The sequence below is a fragment of the Abrus precatorius genome, unplaced genomic scaffold (assembly GCF_003935025.1).
Source record: "Abrus precatorius isolate BTA unplaced genomic scaffold, Abrus_2018 Scaffold3, whole genome shotgun sequence".
Taxonomy (NCBI): domain Eukaryota; kingdom Viridiplantae; phylum Streptophyta; class Magnoliopsida; order Fabales; family Fabaceae; genus Abrus; species Abrus precatorius.
The window spans coordinates 4,182,982-4,198,742 of record NW_020874373.1 but is presented as its reverse complement, the minus strand read 5'-3'; the positions used below and the strand labels follow the sequence as shown (position 1 = coordinate 4,198,742).

Genomic DNA, 15,761 nt, shown 5'->3' with positions numbered 1-15,761 from the left:
GGTCGATGATAATAGCACTGATGGGTTGAACTCAACAATTCAAAATAATGACACTGTTGACAGCAATGTTCCTTCTGAAGAAGTTAACTTGCCTAACCATGACTTGAACGATTGTATGGTCCAAATAGAACTGTGGAGTAAAAGAGCCATGAATGTGTATCGGGAGCGAGAGTCTGTTATTGAAAATTCTGTTCGTGGCCAAGATTCGATGCAGCGGGAGATAAAGCGGCGAGATGAAGTAATTGAACGCTTAGAAAAAGAGCTTAAGCATGAGAAACTGAGAAGATCACAGCAGTTCTATCGACTTAAGCGTGAAATTAATGAGACGGAAAAGCTTTTGAAGGAGTACAGAGAGCAGTTGGGGGCTGTAAACCGCAAATTTGAAGAATATAAGGCAACTGTGTCCCACTATTTCATCCATCCAAACAATGCTCTGGGGTATGGAGGTTCTATGTTGAGCACCAATGGACATGGTCAGAACCAGAGGCCAAGCTTTGCACCCTTTCAACAGATTTAAAGAATTTCAAGATACATGGAGTGGCATATTTGAAGTGGAGCTGTTTTATCAAGTATCTGCCAAGTCAAAGTCTCTTTGTTAGCTAGCCATTTTAATTCATAGAGTTTAGATGGGGAGCTATAATATGTTCTTGGTATTTGGCATTGCCTCTTTAATTTCGCCCTTTTTCGTTGTTAAGAATTCTAGGTGAATTTACATTTGATCTGTTTAAGTGTTTATTATGATCATAATTAATGCATTGGTAATTTTCTAGTTTCATGTCACACACAAATCAGAGATATTACATAACAAGTTAAAATTTATGTCAATTATCAAAACATTGATACACAAAGTACACGACTTTATAGGAGAGAAGAGAGAAAAATTTGTAGCCAATATATGACCAGACTAGGTTGAATATTTTACAGACAGGTCACTTGCCATCCTCACTACTGCACCCATGCATCTTTACTGCTAGCAACTGAATTGGAATTCTGTGATTCACCAATGTTAATATTTAATGTGAGTATGTTTAAAGATTTTATTAGAAATTTATGAAAATAGCTTAATTATGAAATTTTCACAATTTTTAAATTCATTTTAATGAATTTTATGATTAAATTTATGCCATAAAATTTCATGTGATAAGAGTTTTTTGGATTATCAATGTATAATTAAACAACCTAATCACATCCTGTATATGTGGCCACTTAAATTCTTTTTTTTTTTTTAATAAGCGAAACAAATTTATTAAACAAGAAACAAACTTAGGCGTAAGAACTACCCATGCTAGTTAAATCAATATTATATGCTAATTAAATCATCGCAGTTGCTACATGTGTGTCCATAGACAAAGATAAGTTCAATTGTCACGTTAACACTTATTTAGATTCCAATTTTTTTGAGTTTTAATTCCACATACTTTAACTTTTCTTTTCAAACTTTACATCGTTTTTAATCCTTAAATTTTTATTTTTATTTTAATTCTAATTAAACTTTTTAAATGTGAATACTGTTCATGAATAAAAAATCAAAATAAGATAAAATTAAATAAGATTAAAAATATCAATGTTTATTAGATTTGTTTAATTATATCAACTAAGGATGGAAATATTTCAAGCTCTCCAATAGGGCTTATGGCCTAACCTTTTTAAAGTCTAATTCGACATAATTTATTTAATTAATAGGTTTAATATAAAAATTCAATTGACTTTATCATAAGTATAATTTAACGAGAAAATAAAGGTAATAACTAGAGATGAAAATAAGTTAAGTCATTTGACAAAGGTCTATGACCAATCCCTTTTAAAATTTAGTCCACCTTATCTTATTTAATTAATAGGCTTAATTTAAATTTTTTAAAAATTTTAATTAATTAAATAGGTTAAGCTTAAACTTACGAAAAAGCCTATTAGAATGATTTATTTAAAATTAATAAAATTTGTAATATATTAAATTAATTAAATTTTAAAATGATAAAATCTTTAAATTAAAAACCCTAATATTTTTTTTAGAGTCGAAAAATATCTCTACTACATATCGTTTAAGAGAGAGAGAGCTATATTAGCTCTCTCAATATAATATACCTAATTAGATAGTTTAATAGCCTATTTATAAGAAAGATTAATGACCTATTGAATGTTTCAATATAAAATATGCCATTAAAAAAGTTAATACGCCAAATCAGACTTTTAAAAAAGCTAAGTTAGGCTTAATAAAAAGTTTATGATAGGTAATAAATTAAACTTAAATTTTAAAATTATTAAACAGTGCAGACCTATTTATACAAAGTCTAACCTAATTTAGCCTATTTCCATCCTAATAATAACTTCTGAAAGTATTTTTTAAAAATTTTTGTAATCACTATTTTTAAAGTATTTTTATTCTAATAATATTTTATTTTATTTTAAGTGTTAATAAATAATATAAAGATATCTTTTTAAAAATCTAATGACATATTTGTTGCTTCTCATCTACTATGAAAAAATATTATTATGTGTACATTTTAGATTTTTGTTTGTTGTATTTGCTAATTTTAGGTCTGAAACTTATTTAGTTATATTGTATTTATTAATTTAATGTGTAAGACTTTATATTACTAGATTGTTTAATGATTTATAAATTGATATTTATTTTATTGTATTTTTTGTATGTGTAGTAATTTATTTATTTAAATTAAATATGTAGTTTAAAAATAATAAATAAAAATATATAATTTTATTATACATATTTAAGGTGTTAAATCATTTTTTAATAATTTATTTAAATATAAATATTATAACTTTTAAAAAGATATACCTATTTAGATGATTTAATAGTTTATTTACAAGAAAACTTAGTAACCTATTAAATATCTTAATATAAAATAGATTATTACATGTTAAATTTAATAAAATATATATGAGAAGTAATGGGTTAAGTTTCAAAATTATTAAACACCTATTTATTTTCATCCCTAATACCAGCCCAGTCAATTTTTCGCGTTCTTAAATAATCATTAGTCGTGACTTATTATGTCTCTAATACATTAACATGGACGAAAGTATTATGTGCAGCGACGTTGGTTGGTAGACACGTGTAAAAATATAAACGAAAAAGGAACTAAAATATAGAGTTGTATAGACTATTATAATGTGTCACTTTAATTATATTATTAAGAATTCTATTATTAAGTTATAACATATTCAGCTACGCAAAATGGGGAAACTATCTGACTACATACATTCCATCGAAGCTCTCAAACACAATTCTCTTAGCAATATTCCAAGGGTCACTAAGATATTGACTTTTCGTCAGATACAATAACCATCACAGAACAAACGTTGTCAGATTTTGCCAAATCAAAACCCATGTTAGTTTAGTTATTTTTATTCTGTTGTGCTCCTATGTCTTGTGATTGCTGGGAACCTACCCCACCGTTGACAAGATTTAAAATGATATCCAATGCTTTATCAGATAGGCATGTACCAAACAAGTCTTAGAAGCAATTTAAACAAATAAACATAATCCTAATGAACATTCGCATACATGCATGATTACAGAAAACTTAATGAATTTTCGTCCTAAATTCTGAATCAAATATTTCATTAGGTATGGCGGTTTAATTTTAAGCTGTTGACAACGTTAATGGTAGCCACGACATCAACATCAAGTACTAGGCAACGAAAATTCCTTCTGGTTGACTTCCAATACACAATACACTCATTATCTCGTTCACACTAATCATTTTAATGAGACAAAATCATCCCCAAACCCAATATAAGAAGCCCAACTAGCCATGCATCGATCACAACATCCATCTAATTTTCAAGCTTACAAAAACTCTTATTTCATCCAAAACAACAATGGCTATGGCTGTCTACAACTTCTACGTTGTTGTGCTCGGTATTTCCCTTGTGCTATCTTTCTTGGCATCGTTTTCCATAGCAGATAATAACCATGCAGCAGTTCCACCAGAAACCATATGCTACTCAATCTTAAATCCTTCTTACTGCAAGCTTGTGCTTGCGAATCAAAATGGTAGCGTTCATGACTATTGCCGCATTTCTGTGCGAAAGTCCTTGTCCCAGTCGCGAAAGTTCTTGAACTTGATGAATTCATATCTTCAAAATCCCTCGTCTCTCTCTCAATCCACTTATCGTGCTCTTGAAGATTGTCAATTCCTTGCTGAACTAAACTTCGAATACTTATCAAACACCCATGACACTGTCGAAAAATCTAGCGCTGATATTCCAACATCTCAAGTAGACGATGTTCACACATTGCTTAGTGCTGTTTTAACGAATCAACAAACTTGTTTAGATGGCCTGCAAACTTCAGCTTCAGATCCAAGAGTGAAGAATGATCTTTCTGCCCTACTCTCGGATGATACGAAGCTTCACAGTGTCTCACTCTATCTTTTCACCAAGGCTTGGGTTCCCGAGAAGAAAATCTCAACATCATGGCAAAACCAGAACGATGGTTTACCATTGAAGATGTCAAACAAAGTACGTGCCATTTATGATTCTGCTAGAGGCCACGGAGAAAACTAATTCAAGCAATGGATGAAAATGAAAGCGTAGGGGTGAGTGATATTGTGGTTGTTAGTAAGGATGGAAGCGGAAACTTTTCCACTATCAATGATGCTATAGCTGCTGCACCAAATAACACAGCTCCTAGCGATGGCTACTTCATCATTTTTGTCACCGAGGGTGTATACCAAGAGTATGTATCTGTAGCCAAAAACAAGAAGTTCTTGATGTTAATTGGAGATGGAATCAATCGGACAATCATCACAGGCGATCACAATGTTGTCGATGGTTTTACAACATTCAACTCAGCAACATTTGGTAAGCATATATAACACGCACACACAAAAACAAATCTTGCTAGATGTCCTTTCGGCATGCAAATAAATATACTAGTCTTTAAAAATAGAGTAAAATATATTTCAAATTTCTATAATTCAGCTTTAATTTTTTAAAATTTGTTTCTTAATTATAAAATTTTGACAATAATATTTTCCTTTACTTATTAATAATGTATCATGCATCTAATCATAATATCTTAAAATTGTTGTGAAGGTGTCATGCCTAAATGCATGTTATATTACTATTAAGTAATATATAATAAAAATTATTGTTTAAAAAATTAAAATTATAACTAAATTATAAAGTAAAATATGATGTTTGAAAGGACTAAACTAAAAATATTATTTAAGTCTTAAAAATATAATTCTCTTTGTCGGGCAGACTTAATATATGTTTCTTCCTGATTTGCAGCCGTGGTTGCAGAAGGATTTGTAGCAATAAACATGACATTCCGCAACACTGCTGGGCCAAGCAAGCACCAAGCAGTTGCGGTAAGAAATGGAGCAGATATGTCCACCTTCTATAGTTGTAGCTTTGAAGGGTACCAAGACACGTTATACACTCATTCTCTGAGGCAGTTTTATCGCGAATGTGACATCTATGGCACAGTTGATTTCATATTTGGAAATGCTGCTGTTGTTCTTCAAAACTGTAACATATATCCTCGCCTCCCTATGACTGGACAATTCAATTCCATCACAGCACAGGGTCGAACCGATCCAAATCAAAACACTGGCATTTCCATTCAAAATGCATCCATAAAAGCAGCAATGGATTTGGCTCCGGTCATTGGTAGTGTGGAAACATACCTTGGGAGGCCATGGAAGGAGTACTCAAGGACAATTTACATGCAGTCTTTAATGGATAGTTTGATAGCTGCTGCTGGTTGGCATGAATGGAATGGGAATTTTGCATTGAGCACACTATACTATGCAGAGTATGAAAACACGGGTCCTGGTTCAAATACTGGGAAGCGAGTGAACTGGCCTGGCTATCATGTTATCAATGCTAATGATGCAGCTAATTTTACGGTGTCTAACTTCTTGGATGGGAATGATTGGGTGCCTCAAACTAGCGTTCCATATAAAGCCTCGCTATAATAATTGTTTGAAAGTTTGTCAAGATTGGCATATATATAGCTGTCGTAGATTAAGCCTAATGTTTTGTTCCTTTCGTTATACATCAAACTAGCTGCCTAATATTTGAAATTAGATTAAGTGCTTTCTATTGTATCTATTATTAATTATAAGCCTTGCAATCTATGTCAAAGTTTACTATAATCTCTATCTTTTCAATTAAAAAATAATAATCTTTCACCTGAGTACCAGTGTTTTTGTTTTTGTTAAAATACCAATTTTCAACTAACAAGAAAAGAAAAAAACTAAAATAAACAACAAAAAAATAAAATCATTTGGCTCTATATATTACAAACATCCCCATGTATTCTTTTCATGAGGACAGCTTATAGTTGGATTTAGATTAATCTTGACATAAAATATACCGAATTCAAGGTTAAGAATCTTGCGGTTAGGATTGTAAATAATATTAAAAAATCAATCAATTTATTTTTATTTTTATAATTTAAATTCGATCAATTAATTTAGGTTTTTTGCCTTATTTTTATGGGATAATACTTTAACTTTTTTAGTTAGAAAATAAATATAAATTTATTAATTAGATTAATACGTAAATTTTTTATATTTAAATTTGATACATGATTGATATGAGATTTTTACACTATTGACTAACTAGAAATCATCATAAGTATGACTTTTTAAGTGATTGTTATAAAAATAATAATAATGCTTAATAATATGACAACTTATAATCAAATAACAATGTAAAAAAATTATATTTTTTGTGCCTTTTAATTAATTTTTATTTAAATTCAAATACATAATAAAAAAGATTTTGTTAACTTCAATTTTTAGAGTTGAATTTAAACATTTATAAATAGAAAAAATTTATAAAAAATATAAATTTATTGTATTAAATTTATAAAAATACAATACATATTTTTATTATAATTTAAAATTTTGTTTAAATTGCAAATCACGAGTCAAAACAATCATTTTTTAAAAATATAAATATATTTAACAAAATATATTTTTAAGTTAGCACTGTATTAAGATATGATAAGGAAATTAAGAAAAAAAAATAGTGTATTTATGCTTTAATTTATTTTAATTTTCATCGTAAAAAAATAGAAAATCAAATTATATAATATATATGTTTTGTTTGTTTATTTATTTTTATTAATTTTTTTTTTATCAATTTAACATTTCGGATAGATTGTCGAACAGTCCTACATTTCATTAAGTGCTTTCAATTACTTACAAATTTTTTCTTTGATTAAAGTTATTAAAACTACATGAACTTTTAAAAGCATCAGTTAAAAATTATACACACACACACACATATATATATATATATATATATATATATATATATAAATATATAATTACAGCATAATTGTAATAAAAATTATAATAAAATTGTGTAATCTTCGTTCGTAAAATTTTATCAATTTTCATTCTATAATTAATATCTTATGACACATGGTATGCACAAGTGCATCTATTAAAAAATAATAACGGTGAGTATTTAAATTTCTAAAATATCACCCCATAAACATAAGATAATAATTAAAGAATGAGTTAACAACAATGGGAAAAAAGAAAGACGACAAAAAAAGTATAGAGCTACTAAGTGATTCTATTTATGAATCAACTTGAGCCATCTGACTTTACTTAGCTATATTGTTTCTCAAGGTTTCATCTATTTTTATTCTTATGATCTATGTTCTTATTCATTGTTAATCGCTTATTTAAACTTTATTAATATTTAATAATTATATAATATCTTTTAAACTATTATTAGAATTTAATAATTTTTTAATTTAATAATGAATTGAATTAGTATTAAAATTGATCTCGATAATTGATAATGTAATATTGATCTTATTTTATAATCCATTGAATTTGCTAGCTTGGGTGTGAATATGACATGCTTCTTTGACTTGCATTGGATCTTGATAAAGGCAAATTCCTTCCGCCCGTCAGCAACCGTACATATTAATCATTTTATAATGACCGATTTTGACTTTTAACTAAAAAACCAATCCATAAACTACGTAGTCCTATGATAAAATCATAAGCAAAATGTTTCATGAACATTCAAAATGAGATACGAAGAGATTATATATATATAACGAAATTGAAATCATAATTCATAAACTACAGTTAGGAATATTAAGATAATTTTCAAGAATAAATAATTATGTTTTTAAAAATTATCATTTTTAAACATGCACCTAGTTTTTTGAAGAGGCGTGGGAACTTGGTCGATGCAGCCCAAAACAGTCAACAACGCGTATTTAGACAAAGTATCACTCTTGGTGAAAAAAATAAATAATATATATATATATACCAAGTTTTTTTTAATTCTTAGTATGCTTTTTTATTTAAAAATTAAGATAAATAATATAAATATTAAGGATTTTTATTTATAATACAATACATTATATGAACATATAAATTTATTAATATTAAATATATAAATGCTATTGAAATATTATATCATTCATATAACATGCCTCTATTTTTTTAATGTAAATATATTTTTTTACATGATCCTCTTGCGATTTTTAGTTTTTATTTGGATCATGTAAATATTATGAGATTTTAATGTTGATCGTTTTAAATATTATGATTTTTTTAATAAATCCTCCTCATAAATATCACAATTTGTTTATTTGGTCCAACAAAATTGAGAGATTAACGGGGACTAAATGAAAAAATAACTCGGAGGGAACCGTTTGTATAAAACAGAGAATAAATGCATTCACGGTGACGGTGTTTGCAAAATCAATTAGTAATTTAATGTTTACATTTCTAAGAAAATTCTACAAGTAAAACCCCACATAATTATTATTTCACGTGCAATATTCTATGACTAAATTTTTATTTGTTCTCTGAAACCAATTGCAAAATAGAAAAACTCCTTACGCGTTGCATTCAAAATCCAAAGCCAAAGGTTGCAGCAGGGGCAGGGAGTGTCTAATTTTTCAAACAAATGGCATATATATGTATGTATGTATGTATATCCTGTAGTGAAGCCTTAACGGTTTTGACTTTTGAGTCTTGTGAGCCATTGTTGTTTGATCCCAGCTTCCTAAATTTGGCAGATATTGAAACTAAAGAATATCAGTAGCGTGTAGGGCCATGCACCGTCTCTACATATGCACCAAATCGTTAATATACAAATCTTCAGATCAGAGTGCGCGTTACGCTAAGGTCAAAAGTAGACACTCTTCGGATCTAATTTGCTTACTTTCCAAACGAGTCGCCACCTATCAAATATCAATCACCTAAAGCTCCACATATTAACCAATAATGCATGCAGTCCTCTTTCTTCATGCATTTGCTGAGTTATGATTAGAGTTTGATGAGCATTTGTTAAAAAAATATTTGAATTAGCCATCAGATTAGTAGCTATACTAGCTAGTTGTAAACTTTGATTTATTTAAGTCAGACAATGACTTTGTATCTCTCATTTCAATGAAATTCAGAATTCTCATGTCCTCTTTCTATTAATATATTTGTCTTGTCTGCCATATTTTCAAACAGTTAGGCATCAAAAGCAGGGCTCCCCTGTATCCGCTGGCTTCCACTTTTCTTTTCACAATCTCTTAAATAGTTTATAAAATGTATGGCAAGTGTCTATAAATATAATTAACCATAATTTCCATTACGAGTCTTGTTACTTTTTATTATTATTATTTTAGTATTTTGATTTAATATTAAATTTAAATATTTGAAATTAACATTTTCATTAAAAATATTTATCGTATTTAAAATATAAAAGCCTAATGAAACTATTTTAATAAAATAATATCATTATTAATTATCCAAATTTAATTTATATCTAAAGCTAACAATTTTTTAAAATCATTTTAATGTGTTTTGAGTCTTTTATTTACTGGCATTCTAGTGTGCTTTATGTATGCAAGAATCACTACCACACATCACAATAGTAAGTATTTACGGTGTGTGTGAGAATAGTGTTTAGCTAAATCCTTGTTAATATTTTTCTAGTTTAAAATTTTATTTTATAATTTTGTTTTTAATATTTTCAAAAATAAATTAAAAAGTGTGTATTTTGATAAATTATACAAAAAATTATTAAAATAAATTGAATAAAATTGATGAGAGTTATAAGTTATTATTTAAATATTTGTATATTATTATTAGAATAATAGACTATTAATTAAATTACTTTTAATCTTCTCAAATAATTTTTTTAAATGTATATATTTTTATATTTATTTCATATTTAAAATTTTTAATAAATTAATATCTTACAAATTCGACAAATTTTTTTCGTATTTTGTAGATTCACTTTTAACATCTTATCTATATTATGAATATTTATATATTGTATAAACACTCATACGATACTGAAATACTCATTAGTTAAATTTAATTTTACTCAATTGTCAGATTTAATGTTCACTGTAGATGACAACGTACGTATGCTAGGTATTCTTATTAACACATTTAACATTTTTTTCATTGTTTGACCGTGGAGTAATAATAGCACTTTGTTTAGCTTTTTTTTTTTTGGGTATTTTTTTACGTAATATTTATTAGATAGAGAGTATAATTAAATTATATAGTGAGAAATATCAAATTGTTCTGTTAATTAAAATATTAAAAAACTGCAGAGAATTGTGAGAGAATATGACGTGATGGATATCGTATACAATTTTTTAAACTCAAATTCTATGAAATGTTATAGAACTTCATTTAATTAATTCTTATTTAAAAATAAATACAAAGTTTATTTATGAAATTTTATACGGAATTTGAAATATAAGAGAATAAAAAATGTTTAGTGGAAAACCAAAAAAATAACTAAAAGTTATTTCATTTAACTGTGAAGAATATTTTTGGTATGTTACATAAAAAATTAATTATACATAATATTACTTGTGATATCAATTTTTAAATAATTCAATATCAAAACAGTAAGAAAGTTAATAGCTTATTCAAAAGTTTGTAAATTTTTTTTGTTAAGAAGTATGTATAATTGCTTAAAAAAAATAAAAGAAAGTAGATTTGAAGGTTAACTTATAAAAAAATATTTCAAGTAATATTTAACTTATTACAATTTAGATATTAATATTTTCATTTTAATCTTAATTATTTACATGATTTATATTCACAAAGAATAACTTTAACTCTTTTTTTAATATTGTAACATATTTTAATTAAATGTATAATTAATTTAATTAAATAAGTACAAGATATAGAATTTCAACTACAAACTAAAAGTTTTTAACCATATATATCCGTTATAGATTACATATTATAAACTTTCTGATATCTTATTTACAAATGATAGTAAGATTTGTAATCTTTGAAACAGAGCAGGGCAATGGGTTGGGTAGTGTCTCCAATTAACCAAAATAAACATATCCCCACCCAATGAACACTTTAGAGAAATAGACAGATCTAATTAATTAGAAAATCCTAGTGGGATATCCAATAGTTCCAATTTCCAAGACGTCTCATTTGTTGGATGTGCAATGGACAAAGTCTACATTGATTGACTATTCAATTAATCTTAATTGTTAACTCTCTCTACATAATGGCCAAGTCAACCTTTTGCAGCCGTAAACATGTAAATTATCACAGATCGCTCGTGAAAAATTTAGCCCTTCTCCTCCTATAAATTGAATCGCACTAACCAAGTTTCCAAATCACTAACACTCAACACACAAATTAACATCATTACTCAATCTTTATCATACCAACACCAACATGGCTTCCAAGCTTTCCTATTCCCTCTCAACAATGTTAACATTTCTCGTTCTCCTACCCTTATTTGTCTCCATATCTTTCGCAGACACCGTTCCCAATCCCACCACTCCAGTCTCTCCCGGAACCGCATGCAAATCCACCCCAGACCCATCCTATTGCAAATCCGTTCTCCCTCCCCGAAACGGCAACGTTTACGATTATGGAAGGTTCTCCGTGAAACAATCACTCTCACAGGCTCGCAAGTTCTTGAACCTTATTGATAAATATCTCGCTGGCCGCTCTACTCTATCCGCCACAGCAATTCGTGCGCTCCAAGATTGCCGTACTCTTGGGGAACTCAACTTCGATTTCCTTTCGAGTTCTTTCCAAACAGTGAACAAAACAACGAGGTTTCTTCCTAGTTTTCAAGCTGACGATATCCAAACCTTACTCAGTGCCATTCTCACCAACCAACAAACGTGTTTGGATGGCCTCACAGACACCGCTTCAGCTTGGAGAGTCAGAAATGGACTCACTGTCCCACTTTCCAATGACACCAAGCTCTACAGTGTCTCTCTCGCGCTATTCACTAAAGGTTGGGTTCCCAAAACCAAAACCAATGCAAATCACCCAACCACGAAACAACTTGGATTCCGAAACGGGCGTTTGCCGCTTAAGATGTCTAGCAGAACCCGCGCGATCTACGAGTCTGTGAGTAGAAGAAAGCTCCTTCAGAGCTCGGTGGGTAACCAGGTTTTGGTGAGAGATGTTGTGACGGTGAGCCAAGATGGAAGTGGAAACTTCACCACAATCAACGACGCCATTGCCGCAGCTCCTAACAAATCTGTCTCCACCGATGGGTACTTCCTTATCTATGTAACTGCCGGTGTTTATGAGGAATATGTGTCCATTGATAAGAGGAAGACGTACTTGATGATGATCGGAGATGGTATCAACAAAACAATTATCACCGGCAACCGTAGCGTCATCGATGGGTGGACTACCTTCAGCTCCGCAACTTTCGGTAATAACAACTCTTCAACTATAATCACAATAAAAAATTATAACTAAAATTAATTTTATCGCATATTTTAATTATTACGTTTTACAATTCAAAATTTTACTCAATTTTAAAAAATATCTTTTAATTTTATCCCCCGATGTTTATATTTCAAATATAATAAATATATAATTTTAATTATTATTTTTGTTGACTAGTATATGAAACATATATTAATTATAGTTTCTAAAAAAATCATTTTTAACTTGACCCATTTCATCTTGCACGGGGATTAGTCATTTACTAATAAAACAAGAAAAACATCCTCATGATGAAATAAGATTTTATGTAGGGACAATTCTTATTTTAAATAAGGTATATCATCATAAATACATCTAAAGACGACACGAGACAGGTTTTTGTCGTCTCAATTATGAGTTCACAAGTTTCTGATACTGACAACTATGTCATCGATGTTACAGCGGTAGTTGGTCAAGGATTCGTGGGTGTGAATATGACAATCCGTAACACTGCGGGGGCAGCAAAGCACCAAGCAGTAGCAATTCGAAACGGAGCAGATTTGTCCACGTTTTACAGTTGTAGGTTCGAGGGGTACCAAGACACATTATACGTACATTCCCTAAGACAATTCTACAGGGAATGTGACATCTACGGTACAGTAGATTTCATATTCGGAAACGCTAAGGTCGTATTCCAAAGTTGCAACATGTATCCTCGTCTCCCCATGAGTGGTCAATTCAACGCCATAACCGCACAAGGTAGAACCGACCCGAATCAAGACACGGGTATTTCTATCCACAACTGTACCATTAGAGCAGCTGATGACTTAGCTGCTAGTAACGGTGCTGCTGAAACGTATTTGGGAAGGCCATGGAAGGAGTATTCGAGAACGATTTATATGCAAACTTTGATGGACAGTGTGGTCAACGCTGCTGGGTGGCGTGAATGGGATGGTAATTTTGCATTGAGCACTTTGTATTACGCAGAGTTCAACAACAGTGGACCAGGATCCAACACTGGTAATAGAGTGACGTGGCCCGGTTACCATTTGATTAATGCCACCGATGCAGCTAACTTTACAGTGTCCAGTTTCTTGCTTGGTGATGATTGGTTGCCCCAGACAGGAGTGGCTTACACCAATAACTTGATATAGAAGATCTAATATTGCATTTCCATTCACACATTTACTTTGTTCTTTTCTTTTGGTATTTTTTGTCTCCTTAAAAGAATAAGCTGCCCATCGCCAGCACTACGATCTAATTTACTAATACCTCACCCCTGCCAAATGTTAAAAGCATATTGTTAATTGTTTCATTAAATTATTGTGATTTTGTTGTAAAGCAAATATTATATTGGTTTCTATCCCATTTACAATTGTTTAATGTTTAATCAGTTTGTGACTATTTACTGTATCCACCGCTGATTTTGACTTCTTCCAACTTTAAGAAATAGGCTTTTTCGTTGCCGTGTGGACGTTTCTTTTTGACAAACAGGCACGAAAGACGTGCCTGTTTTTTTATCAGATGGAATAGTTAAAAATAATTATCTCATTGACTCCATGGCAGTGATTGAAGTTACATATAGCTAAACTTTAATATTAAGTGAATTTTGACAATGCAGGTTTAATATTTTTAGTCATTCAAAACTTGTTTAAAAACGATTATTTTAAAGAAATATTTATTTGACAATAATAATATAAATTAAATACATAGTCATATAATAGCCATTTCTTCCAATCACGTAACATTTTTTCACAATTTTTAAATAAAAAAATCTCATAATGGTATTACACTTTTTTTTTAGCAATAAACTAATTTAATTATTCATGTGATTCACGAAATTGTCATATAAATGGTACACATTTTTATTAAACTACATAAATATAAAAAATTTAACCTCAACAACATATAAAAACAATGTAAAAAGTGGATTTTTTATATATAATATTTAAAAATAATATATACTGAAATATGGTGTTTTACTATGTAAGTACAGAATTTTTTTTTAAAAAAAGTCTCAAAAATTATTCTTAAAAAAAATAAAAATTCAAACTTGCTGATAACAATTTTTCACAAAGTATCAAAAGTCGGCCCTAACAATTTTCGTCACTGGCAAAAAAAAATTCATATTTCTGTAATTTAAAAAAAAAAAAAAAGTCTGTCCGACAAATATGCATTAAGTATATATGGCGGAACTGGTCCAATTCAAAAGTAATCATGAAATTCGCCGGCTAATGAAGTTTCGATGAAGAATGCTAAAAAGAATATTGATATTTCATAATAATTTTACTGAACTTTTTATAACATATTTTTTATCTTTCTTTTTTTTCTAAAATTTATCTTATATTTTACACTTTTTTTATCTCTCTTTATTGTAAAAGTTGTCGCAAAAATTTGACTAAGAGCATCATTCATTCTGAAATAGGGACGCAAGTCAATTATTTACTTGTAAACGTTTCAAAATTATATCTAATGAGAGGGGAACAAATAGTCTTATATTATATTACACATCCTGATTGGTAAAATATATTAGAATTGCTTTCTAATTAATTATATAGGAGATAAATGAATTACTATGAATAAACAAATAAAAGAATAAAAAATAAATATAAAAATATTGAATTCAATATTTATATTTAATTTTGAATAATTAAAACTAATAAATTTTTATTTAAAAGTTATTGTTTCATAAAAAAAATGAATATTTTAAATGGTGAAAAAAGTTGTTTTAAGAAAATTAAAAATAAAATAAAATAGAAAAAACTGACTCCATTGATTCAAACAAAATTAACTTTTGTGTCGATTAACATTAAATGACTTGCGTATTTTGTTATGATTCCCAACATTGGAGGTGTGTTCACATCAGACAGGATTTCCCAAAAAAAGAAATGGAAGAAATTAAATAACAGAGAGATTATCCAGATTGACCTTTGCCAATGGAAACTTGCAACAAAAACAAAATTCAAAAGAAGGATTCACTATGAACAAAGAGCAAGACACTTCCAAATCTTACAGCAACAGAATAATTTGGGTTGTTTGTTTCGTTGATCCCTCTCTCATATCGCCAGCCCTCCTTTTGCAGGTAACAAAATA

The 15,761-nt window shown here is 29.1% G+C and overlaps 1 protein-coding gene and 1 pseudogene across 2 annotated transcripts; both read left to right on the top strand.

Annotated features, from left to right (window-relative positions):
- Positions 1-3,840: 3,840 nt before the first annotated feature.
- On the top strand, positions 3,841-5,945 carry LOC113861007 (annotated as a pseudogene).
- A 5,724-nt stretch (positions 5,946-11,669) lies between these two features.
- On the top strand, positions 11,670-13,822 carry LOC113863757 (probable pectinesterase/pectinesterase inhibitor 41). Of its 2 annotated transcripts, XM_027497451.1 has the most exons (3): positions 11,811-11,858; positions 12,567-12,672; positions 13,131-13,822. In XM_027497451.1, the coding sequence occupies exons 2-3, from the start codon at positions 12,582-12,584 to the stop codon at positions 13,820-13,822; spliced, it is 783 nt and encodes a 260-aa protein (XP_027353252.1). In that variant the 5' UTR covers positions 11,811-11,858; positions 12,567-12,581. The 2 variants fall into 2 exon arrangements, with proteins under 2 accessions (XP_027353251.1, XP_027353252.1); XM_027497450.1 differs by having other exon boundaries at positions 11,670-12,672.
- Positions 13,823-15,761: the final 1,939 nt, after the last annotated feature.

What these genes read in the sequence shown, in the direction of transcription:
- LOC113863757 (XM_027497450.1), top strand. Translation starts at nt 11,670, where the DNA reads ATGGCTTCCAAGCTTTCCTATTCCCTCTCAACAATGTTAACATTTCTC. An exon ending in CTTCAGCTCCGCAACTTTCG is followed by an intron (nt 12,673 to 13,130) that starts GTAATAACAACT and finishes TCGATGTTACAG; the next exon opens with CGGTAGTTGGTCAAGGATTC.